Source organism: Cryptotermes secundus, unplaced genomic scaffold (assembly GCF_002891405.2).
Source record: "Cryptotermes secundus unplaced genomic scaffold, Csec_1.0 scaffold110, whole genome shotgun sequence".
NCBI classification, from domain to species: domain Eukaryota; kingdom Metazoa; phylum Arthropoda; class Insecta; order Blattodea; family Kalotermitidae; genus Cryptotermes; species Cryptotermes secundus.
Genome location: NW_019742550.1, coordinates 225,132 through 236,558, shown reverse-complemented (window position 1 = coordinate 236,558; position 11,427 = coordinate 225,132). Strand labels below are relative to the sequence as shown.

The following is an 11,427-nucleotide window of genomic DNA, read 5'->3' as shown; positions in this document are numbered from 1 at the left end:
TTTTAAGTTAGTCTGCTGCTTGAAGTCATCAGTTTCGCCCAATTTCCAACCCATGGTCTGTGTCTATGTCTGCTAGCCTAATGACAACTGAACAAATATGCTGTGTGTTTTATGAGCAGGCTCCATCTGACTTGCTACAAAGTTGCAGTGTTTGCTTCTGTCCAAGGACTGAAGCTACTGTGTATGTTTGTAGACAGCAGAAAATGAATGCACAAAAAGTGTGGATCAATATCTATCTGCTATATGGAATCATGGACATTTAACAATAACTACAACATACTTCCTTATCGAGCACCATTTAGAAATAGCATCAAATTGTTTCACAGTCTCACATGCAGCACGTCCTTCTATAAAACCTTCTGGAAGTTATTCATTACATGCTTTGAAGTATAAGGTTATCATCAAGTGTTTTAAAATTATAAATTATAAATGAGGAAACTGCTGTACCTCCATGTTGTGGTTGTTTGTTGTTACTGTGCGGTCCCTTCTATATGCATGTATNTATATATGAAGTTGTGGGTTGCTCTGCCCGCTGAGTTACACACACAGGCAGAACAACCCACCACTTTGTATATACATGCGTATAGAAGGGACCGCACAGTAACGACAAACAACCACAAAATGGAAGTACAGCAGCTACCTCCTTTATAATTTTAAACAACTGATGATGACCTTATAGTTCGAAACATGTAGCGAATAACTTTTAGTAATTTTTATAGAAGGACGTGCTGCACATGAGGCTGTGAAACCATCTGCTACTAAATGCAGTGCAGCAGGGTGCTACATTATAGTACTGTTTACAAATAACAGCTCATGACCAGATCTTGACTGATACTCATTCCTTCCTGTTCATTCCTCTTCATTCGTTTCTCTACTTTATTTCTGCCAGGTCCCTTCCCATGAAATTTATGAGACAGGTATCTGAAATTAGAAAGGGAGACAACATTAAAGTCACTGTATTTTAGGATCTTACAGAACGTGACCATGTTTCCAAGTAACATGTAACATCCTTTCATCCTGAATTTCCAGCCAGAAAATAGGGGTATGAGCCATACTTGGTTCAATCTGTTATTTTGTGAAATAATAAAAATATGTAACATTCTGTTTTCCAATGCAAATTACTCATACAGCCAACAACCAGAAATGGGCATGCTACAGCCCATTAAAGTCATAGGGATTAACCTTTAAGTGCCGAAGTGCCCAGTTTGTGCCAGTCATGAGTAAGGTCGTCGTGGCCAAAGTACCCAGTTGTGGCCAGTCAGGCATTTAAACTCCGCTAGTGGAAGCGCGCGCACACGCCGCTAGTAGAAGCGCATGCACAGTCCTGAATATTTATTTTTAAATGTAGTAATTACCAGACCGACTTAAGTAAAACCCTAATAGAGGAATTAAAATAATACCTTACTGAACAACAGCAAATAAAAATATACGTATGAGTTATGCCAAAACTTATCCACAATCCAGTAATTTTGTTGCAGATTCTGCAGATAGGTATGTTAAAAATATAGTGTAAAATTCGATGTACATACCTTTTTTGTTGTTACCTTCTTGATGTATATATAGGTTCAAATGAAACTACAGTATTCGATTTCACTACGAACGCACACAAAAGAGATCACGCTCTGTATCTCAGCCACGATGCAGCTGTCTGTTCATTCAAATAGAAGGGGCAATAAGCTTTTGCAGCCCTAACGGAACATCTTAGCACTGAAGAGGGGACCCCTATAGCTTTCTCTTGAATAGCCATTCTTTCATTCTTCTGACCTTCAGTCAAGTATTCGAAAATCCGAAGGGTGTAAGCAGCGCTAGCAGAAGACCAAATGATTTTATTGCTTCCATCTGTTTTATGACACCAGAGACTGCTAAAATTTGTCAAGTGTTACAAACAGAAATGAAGTTATAATGCAGAACAACTCTGTGAAGAACTGGGAAACCATTTTTGCAGTACGCATCAAAATTAAAACACAAAAAATTGAAAATAGAGTACAACACTTTGTATTAAAAATTTCAAATCTTCCTTTATAATATGCGACACTATGTTCTTTTCTGAAATAAACAAAGTTATTTCCATCCATTTATCATAAAAATTGAGCTAGATAGAGCATTTTTAAACACAACGCTTAAAATTGATTAAGCGCCTAACAGGAACGGACATTTAAACGCAGTGTAGCAACGGGCATTTAAACGCGCACCAGCAGCGGACATTTAAATAAACTCCGGCCAGCTCAAGCTTACCACTATTTTGAAGTCCGGCGTTTAAAGGTTAACATGATTAATGCAAAATATTTTAATAAAAGTACACTGGAACAGTAATAATTTTGAGGCATGTTTCTTCCTAATTCATGCAACCAATTTGCAAAATGAACCATTCTGCCACATTCTATGCCTACACAAGAAACTGTATCAAGTACAAACTATTTACACACTGAAATGTCACAATATGTTGGCTAGTTAGAAACTGTGACATACACAATGGGAGAAAAGGAAGTAAAAACAACCAGTATATAACAAAATGTTCTACTGAATGCATCTGAGGTGGAAGACAATAATCTCCCCCCCCCTGATAGGGTAATCATGATAGTACTGGTCAGCAGAGGGACCCTACAATTTAACATGGGAGGGGGGTATCCTTCGTATCCTCAAAGCTTTAACTCTGGTAGATGTGAAGGCATCATCTGTGAGCAGAAAAATCTGTACACATATGTGACAAAGGATCGAACTCAGAACCTTCTGAATGGGTATAACAGCTTATCCCAGGACCTTTTTCCTAAGGACCTACTTTAAGTGGCTCTAGTTTCACATAAATCCATCATTTTGTTCACACATTATAGTGAGGATGGCACACACAGATGATAAAAGAAACATGGTGGTCCCATAATCTTGTCTGTTTCCACTGAAAAGCTGCTTGCTCCTTGGAATTTGTTTCTTAAAAAGGCAATTACTGTGGGAACTTTTTTCCCTAAAGAATGTACTACCATTTGACAGGCTACCCTCTGCAATGTGACCTATCTTAAATACAGATATGCTGTTATCTGTGGTAACCCGAAAGCCTCTTCTGCATTAAGTGCAGGCGGTCTGCTGTGGAGAAGACTTGAGAGCTACTGGATGACTTAATAGGAATCAAATGCACATGATAGATCTGCATATGCTGATACCCTGTACTCCCTCCAGCTTCCATGCAATAAGAAGCCTCAGAAGGTGCACACCAGAGCACTGATAATATCTGTTCCTACAGCTCAGATCTTAGAGAAGGAAGAGTTGGGTTACCCACTAGTAGGCAGCTTTCTAGATGCCAGGCACTCTCAAATCAATTTACTTTGCTTACTTTCACTCCCTAATGAAGTATGGAATAATTTTCGTGGTAATTCATTTGACAATATAAAGGTATTTATATTGCAAAAGAAAATTATCAGAATCATGATGGGTGTCAAATCTCGTAACTCTTGTAGAGACCTATTTAAGAGATTACATATCTTAACTTTTCCATGTGAATAAATGTATTAATTTATAACCTTCATCAAAAATAACCTTGAACTTTTTCAGACCAATGCAGATATACGCAGTATTAACACAAGACACAAGCACTGTATTCATAAGCCAAATGCTAACCTGTCATGCTTTCAGAAATGTGCATATTACACTGGGATCAAAATCTCCAGTAAACTGCCATTGGATATCAAAAGTCTTATGAAAGAAAAAGCATGATTTAAAACAGCACTAAAACAAATCTGTGCTACTCTGTTGATGAACACCTATTGTCTGAATAGTGACTCATCCATGTGAGGGTTGCATAAGTTGACAATATGAGATTTAAAGGGTGTATAAATATAGCATGAGTTGACAGTGTGATGTATCTCTGAATAACCTTATGTGTAACCATTGTTGTTATTGCTGTTTTTAGATATTCTTTGTGTTTATATGACATGTTCCACATCCTACAGTCATTTGACTAACTTTGGATGTATGGAATGCAATGTAATATAACAGTAACAGTGATCATTCATTCAGGTTCTACATTTGTAGTATTTGATGGGTCAGTTATCAATACAGGAAGATTACTGTCTCTGTTCATTATAGTTTTCTCCCAATTTGTAATTATTAATCTTATTTTGGGCAGCTGGGGAGGGGGGAGTTGGAATGGAGAGGCTGGTCATGTAGAAGTAATTAAGAGGATTGGGCATTCTGACAGGTGACACACAGGTGACTCTGTGTTTTCACAGACTGCTGACCTCAGCCAAACTTTCTTTTTATCACCAAAATGTCCTTCTGAGCCCCCAGCATCCCTCTGATGACAGATGCCTGAGGAGCAGCAGGATACACACCCGACTGCAGCTGTGTTGCTGAAACCCTGGTGGTGGCTGGATGTCTGCAGCAATTTGTTACAGATGTTGCTGGCATGAAAGCTGCCACTACTCACTGCAATGTTGGTCACACTTGGTGGAAATCCTGTGGATCTGCCACTGTGGCTGGATTGGCCTCTGCTCTTGTGCAAGGAGTTACTTATACTGGTGCTGTGACAGTATTTGCCATGTGCCATAGAGGCAGGTTCNTGTTTTCACAGACTGCTGACCTCAGCCAAACTTTCTTTTTATCACCAAAATGTCCTTCTGAGCCCCCAGCATCCCTCTGATGACAGATGCCTGAGGAGCAGCAGGATACACACCCGACTGCAGCTGTGTTGCTGAAACCCTGGTGGTGGCTGGATGTCTGCACCGATTTGTTACAGATGTTGCTGGCATGAAAGCTGCCACTACTCACTGCAATGTTGGTCACACTTGGTGGAAATCCTGTGGATCTGCCACTGTGGCTGGATTGGCCTCTGCTCTTGTGCAAGGAGTTACTTATACTGGTGCTGTGACAGTATTTGCCATGTGCCATAGAGGCAGGTTCGGTTGCTGCAGGAATCAGTGCCTCACTGAACCTGGGCATCGAAAAAACATCTGTCATTCCTTCTATGCTGAAAACTTAGGAATGTGAAATTTGTATGTGATATTCTATAACTTTCTAAGGTCATACTGAACTTGCAACCATCATCTAGAACAGAAAATCATGGTACAGAAGTTAGGAATTCTACTTTATTTTCTGGAAGTTGTTGGTTTAAATCCTGAAGCAAATCTTTAGACTCTCTTAATTTCATAACTCCTAATTGATAAATCAGAAAAAAAAATGGTAAAGAACAAAAACGATTCTTTCTTCTATCCTCTTCTAGAAAGTTCAAGTTAAATGCTGAACGCTGGTTGCTCAGAATATGTGTGACAGAACTGGGGCTTTGCATTCACCATATTCTGCATGACCCAAGAAGAGCTGAAACTTTGTAAAATGAGATTGTTAATTTTTAGCAGCATGGTGAAGGATAATATAGACAATGGAAACCAAAGATACTTCACTCACTTAACAATATATACATAAAATGGAAGTACTTATGTGGAAATTTCTTGTTTTAAAAACCTGTCATTGTGTCACATATTTGTGAGTGTAAGTCTAGCGCTGATTTTCATTACACTGTAAAGATACATAAAGCTGCTGTATCTGAGTTTATTACCACGATAACTATGAACAGTACAGCCTTCTAGGATGTAATGCAGTGTAATCAGGCAAACACTCACTGACATTTTGGAGTATGTACCACTTCCACTTTCAAGGTAAAAGTGTAAGCCAAACAAGGAACCAGCATGAAGCAGGCAATAAGCCGTGCTATTTTCTTGCTTGGCTGACATCATTTACCCTACAGATGGAGGAGACAGGTTCCTCTAAAACGTCAGGGGACTTCCAGTAGATTACATGGCATTACATCCCAGAAGACTTGGAGAATCTGGAAGTTGGAATGACAAATATTTATATATGCAAAACTGTACTCATGAAAATGATGTTATATGTTGAAGTCATCCCCTCCAGATCTTTCCGGCCAAGAGATCAGGTTCAATGGCAGGGACATCTTGTGACTGTGGTTACTGGTTGCTGGTTGCTCATCTCTGGCCTGAAGTCTACAGCAAGTCAGTTTGCTGCTCTAACCAACTGAACAGCTTTCTGTCCTTGAGGAAGAGAGGGCAGGGTTGCAATATTATTTATTGGGAGAAAGTTTCTCACCAGTGCCTGTAAAATATGAACATTTCTTTTACATAAATTATTATTTCTAGCTATCTGTGTGAACCAGTGATTTTTGGGAGGGAGCAGTACACAAATGCTGGTGGTATGATAGCATGCTTTCTTACCAACAGGGCAGGTGGTATGATAACATACACTCTTACCGACCGAGCTCTCGGCACTGGCGGCAGCCATTTTGTATCAATAGAGTTGCCTCCGGGCACTGTGGCAGCAGTGATGCTTCATGACGTCATGATCCTCATGATCGCTGGAGATGTGTGGACGCGTCCGTCAAGTTCATGAATAACACTGACACTGATGAAATTTCACGGAGCTGACCGGACGCGGTACTGACACGTCACGGATATGTGTTAATAGACCTTTAGTACGTTGTCTTAGGAATCTTAGGTCTCAGCCGTTGTATTTTTGCCCGAAACCCGCATTTTAATTACTTGTCACTATAAGGTACAAAATCAAATAAAATTCAGCAGAATACAAATATTAATTATTGTATTCTAACATCCTATCTCTTCTCAATCTGCTCCTACTATTCGTTGCTTGGTTACCGGTCTCAAATATGGCTACACGAGTACGATATCACTAGTTGTTTCCGGTTAACGAATCTCAGCGGTCAAGATTGACTAGCTTCTGCATTCACGTCCTCACCCTTCGAGTTCCAGATCTTCCAGATAGCGAATCGACTCCTAGGCGATATTTATCATATTTATGCTAGTCGTGTGGTGACGTCATTGATCAAAAGACTGATTTCATAGGTTATATGTGTTTCAGTTTGAGTCTGTAGCGGTCTGTAGGTTAAGCTTTGATACATTGGACAATGACAACGCTGAGGCCATTTACCTGTAATGATATGTTGAAATTTAATAATGTGTAAGTACACGGTTATATATGGTGTCATACCATACTTAGCAATTTCTAGGCATGTTACCACCGAGTAATGGAAAATTGCGAACTATAGGTTAGTTTAAGAAATGTCAGTTGTATTACTGTAAGGCGCTTTCCTTCTATTCAGCATTCCTCACGTATGTACCAAGTTTTTGCTGTGGAGAAGATTGCCTGAATGATGTTCCGAAACAATCGTAGAAACAAAGGTAAAACTTCGAAATAACAGAGACTACAATTGTTTCTGAATTTGGACTTGACTGCCAGCCAAGGTATAGCCATTTTGAGCATGCTGCAGCAGTTTTTCTGCAGTATCCCCCACTGAAGCATTCACCAAATTTGAAGTTCCTGAAGGAAAGACTCGAGGAGATTAAGGTCTGGTGAACAACTTGCCCAGGATACTTGTTCCTGCCTTACCTGATGCTGGGAAACCTTCACACTGCTGTAGTTCATTAGCAAAGCATTTCTGGATCCATGTTTATGTAAACTGTTTCATTGTTTTGGACCATAGTACTCACCCTCCAGTTTTCTTTACTTATTTGTGAGACACTCTGTATAGTGTTGGATGATAGTATAATTCACGAGTGATGAACTGGAAAGGATGTGAAAAAAAAAATGGGCACGGCCTAATTGAGGTAGTCTTGACCTAGAAGAAGTAAGGAAAACCACAAAAAAAGTGCAGTCATAGTATAACAATTGTCCCAGCCAGAATTCCAACTGAGCACCTCTTGAAAACAACTCTAGAATGTAACCGCAGCACTCTCCTACTTGGTATAACGAGGTTTCATAGCCTTCTTAGAAGTATGATGGCGGGATAAATTTACACCTGACACCTGCCATCTGTGAGAGACTTATCTTTGGAAAGTTTGTAGTTGAGGATGGGTTCATAAGAGAAAGATATGAAGGTCCAGTTTCTTTAATGTATTCGTATTATCCATATAATCATCAACATCTGGATAATGTTTATTATATTCTTGTTTTACAGATTGCAATATTTGTTCATATATTATTCTTTTGTATTTCAGAAATTTTGATTCACTCACAGAAACTGTATCCTTTTCTTTCCAAATCAGCATCAAATTTACTTGTGTAATAATACAGGGAATATTTTTAAAACTAGACACGTTCACAGCTCTGTGCTTAACCGATACTGGTGCGTTGCCGGCCGCAAAGCTCACATGATTTTTTCTGATGACCCAGCATGCTTGATGGCCAATAACATTTGGAATGAAGGAAAATAATTAACTTGTAGACTCTACACAGTATTATGTTACACAGCGGGCAGTGCGGCTCATTTATGGGAGTTTGTTTATTATCTATTAATAGGCAGTAGTTGGGGCATGCAGTAGTGTAGTTGGTCAAGGGGTATGCTACAAGCCAGAAGGGCGCAGGTTCAAGTCCCGATGAGGTCACTGGATTTTTTCAATTGACCTAATCTTTCCAGCTGCACTGTGGCCCTGGGGTTGACTCAGCCTCTAACAGAAATGAGTACCAGGAATTAATTAAATAATTTTCCTGGGGAGTAAAGCGTGGCTGGTGCGTAAGGCTGACAGCCTTACTGCCATCTTTGAGCCGATTGTCTAGAAAATGTGGGACCCTCAATGTCTCACAACCCTATGGGCCTTCACAGCCTGTTACAGGGACAGCTTTACTTTTTTTACTTTTAGTAGGCAGTAGTTATCAGCACCATTAGCAACTCTCAGTCAACAGCAGTGTGGCACGACATGGTTCACTATACTTTAGAGCAACGTGTATTTCTGTATGACACCTATGTGATATACAGATCTGCTGGAAAGTGTCGGTGAAAATTTCAACATAAATTTTGTGATGAAAAAGTTGCCAAGCAGACAAACAATTCATAATTTGGTGAATAAACTTAGAACAACGGAGCTCTTAATAGACAAGAAAATAAAACATAAGTGTCGAGTGCTTACTGAGAAGAAATTAGATGACATAGGGGCCACACTTGAACATACACCTAGAAAATCACTGAAATGTCTAGCTCAAGAGACTGGAGTGTCAAAGTCTAGTGCAGGAATGGCAACACAGTTGCTGAAACCATCCAGTGAAAGTTGGTGCCTGGTGTGCTGTGAGTGCAAGAAGGATTGTTGTGCATGTTTTTAACAAAACAATTAATTGCGAAAGATAATTACATGCAGAGGGTTAGCGTTTTCCACACCTCCTGTGATCTCTGAACTAAATAAGAACTTCCCTTCATTCAAAATGTTATCGACATGCTGAGTTGGTAAAATTCACATGCGCTTTGTGACCGGTGGTGTTGCAGTCATGGTGAAGCATAGAGCCGTGAACGCATCAAGTTCATTAGAAAACACCCTGTACTTAACAGCTAAAATGTTCCCTATCTTCCTTAATGAAAGCAAGTATGGCTTATCCTTCTACATGCAGTATCTTGCCCACTGGCCAGAATACTTCCAAGTTGCAGAGTCACCAAGTGGAGAAATTATGGGCTATAGTAAGTAGTTTTGTGGTATATTTGCACCAGTATAATGACACAATCATGACATACAAAAAGTAAACCTGAAAGCACAGCTGTTACAGCCTCAACACTTAACACATGAAAGATGATAATAAGGTTATATAGTAACAGGACTCCAAGTAAACAAATTTTAGTGCAACACTACATGTTTCATAATTTACCCAGTTCATCATTTATTCATCTGCAGAGTGGTCACTGAATCAAGCAAGTGATACTCTTGAGCTCCTAGACACAACTGACAAAGCTGGTAGGCAGCTGAAGGCCATGCAGTCAACACGGTTAACTATTTCAGTGTTATTGGACATATATATTTGTGTAAATTGTTCTGCAGGCTATCTTTTTATGTGGAAAGCAAATTGGTAGTATGACTTGCATGACTTTTTGATCACTCTGCAGCTGGTTTAAATGCAAAATACAATTTTGGTTTCCCATCAAACCAAATTGCAGGGTGCTCAGTGCCTTTTGTAGTTGGAGTAGATTGAGTTATGCTTCTCTTAGGGAATTTCTGACTATAATCTATTCAGTTACACATTACTTGATCAATGGAATAAAACATGCTCAGGTTTTTGCTGTATATGATTATAATGCACAGTTAAGAGCAAACAGTATTTAAATGCATGCAAATTTCCATAATTATAAGTTACCATATATAACAATAGAGACAAATTCAACTATTCTCATATGTGCTGAGCAGTCATTGAGTTTTCATTGCAATAACAATAACTGTTGTGTTATTTTGACATTCATTTCCTAATTCTTTTATGTAACTAATATTCAGTCAGAAGTCGTTCAAATATTTATTTGTTTCCAGTAATGGGTAAAGCAGAAGGCCACGGTGAAAACTGGCATGGTCATGTTACAGCACTTACTGTGTCCCCTGAATTCAGACGTTTGGGCCTTGCTGCAACATTGATGGCATGGCTAGAAGATGTTTCAGAAAAGTAAGTTCTCTACAAGTCATAATAGTAATGTCATTTGTTATGTACAATGCTAGTAAGAAATTCATCATAGAAATGAATGATGTCTGTTTTCAGATTCTTGCTAATTACCTATCTGCTTAGAGTAGTCACAGAAAGACCAACCCCTCCTCTTTTCGAAGAGGAGGCCCCATTTCAGAGCGCATAAATGTCTTTGAAAGAACAAATAAATGACTGCTGGCAAACCTCAGAGGAAAATTACTGCTGTGCATTTCATGGTAGTGATTAACTCTTTGACTGGCGCGGGTGCATTTTTGCGCCTGGACGATGCCAGCTATTCCCTGGCGTTGGCGTGTTTTAGCGCTTTGATACACTCTTCCCTTCTTTGCTGTCTTGGTACTCATCAACCAAAGACATATTTATGATAGTTTTTGTGCATGGTTGTAAAGAACCCTTGTTGACTATGTGGGGGTCTATATTACTGTCAGAACCCTCTGAGAAGGAAAAGGTCAGAAAATATTTCACATTCATTCAGTTTCACCATGGCTTCTTGCAGCAAGTGTTGGAGTGTTCCTACAGACCAGGTGGAAAGTGTTGTGAACGAGATTTGTGCTGATGATGAAAGTGGCGATGAAATAATGATTCCTGAAGTTGATAGTGATAATAATACAGTGATAGACAATGATCCACAAGACAGTAATCATGAACATTTAGCCACCACGAGTGCGGTGCCTAACATGCTCATCTCATGGACATACAGAGAAATTGTACCAACAATAGTTCCATGATTTATTTCAACCGTCTTCCAGTGCATACACTCATCTATCTCCTCCTCTCACTCGCACTACATGTTTCGGCACAAAAGTGCCATCTTCAGGTGCTTATTCGATTTACGCTAAACTAGTTCATTGCATGCCTTGTCGTCTTCATATTAAAATAACTAAAATATATATTTATCATATATATTGATAAATGTTAAAAATATTAAAATTGTTCAGGATTTTTCATCCCTACGTCGTATCTCACTAC

General features: G+C 39.2%; 2 protein-coding genes across 6 annotated transcripts in view; one reads left to right on the top strand and one right to left on the bottom strand.

Annotated features, from left to right (window-relative positions):
- Positions 1 to 652: 652 nt before the first annotated feature.
- On the bottom strand, positions 653 to 4,540 carry LOC117283001. Of its 2 annotated transcripts, none has more exons than XM_033755029.1 (2): positions 4,230 to 4,540; positions 653 to 921 (listed from the first exon to the last, which is right to left on the bottom strand). In XM_033755029.1, exons 1-2 carry the CDS (start codon positions 4,535 to 4,537, stop codon positions 798 to 800), a joined length of 432 nt encoding a protein of 143 aa, XP_033610920.1. In that variant the 5' UTR covers positions 4,538 to 4,540; the 3' UTR covers positions 653 to 797. The 2 variants fall into 2 exon arrangements, with proteins under 2 accessions (XP_033610920.1, XP_033610921.1); XM_033755030.1 differs by having other exon boundaries at positions 4,323 to 4,540.
- A 1,842-nt stretch (positions 4,541 to 6,382) lies between these two features.
- LOC111873258 (N-alpha-acetyltransferase 20) overlaps positions 6,383 to 11,427 on the top strand; it is an 11,415-nt gene continuing 6,370 nt past the window's right edge. The window contains exons 1-5 of one of the 4 annotated variants that reach the window (XM_023867817.2): positions 6,569 to 6,972; positions 7,115 to 7,193; positions 8,010 to 8,034; positions 9,367 to 9,457; positions 10,293 to 10,422. In XM_023867817.2, the coding sequence (XP_023723585.1) occupies positions 9,385 to 9,457; positions 10,293 to 10,422 (203 nt within the window). In that variant the 5' untranslated portion in view covers positions 6,569 to 6,972; positions 7,115 to 7,193; positions 8,010 to 8,034; positions 9,367 to 9,384. The other 3 variants (XM_023867818.2, XM_023867816.2, XM_033755027.1) reach the window with 3 other exon arrangements.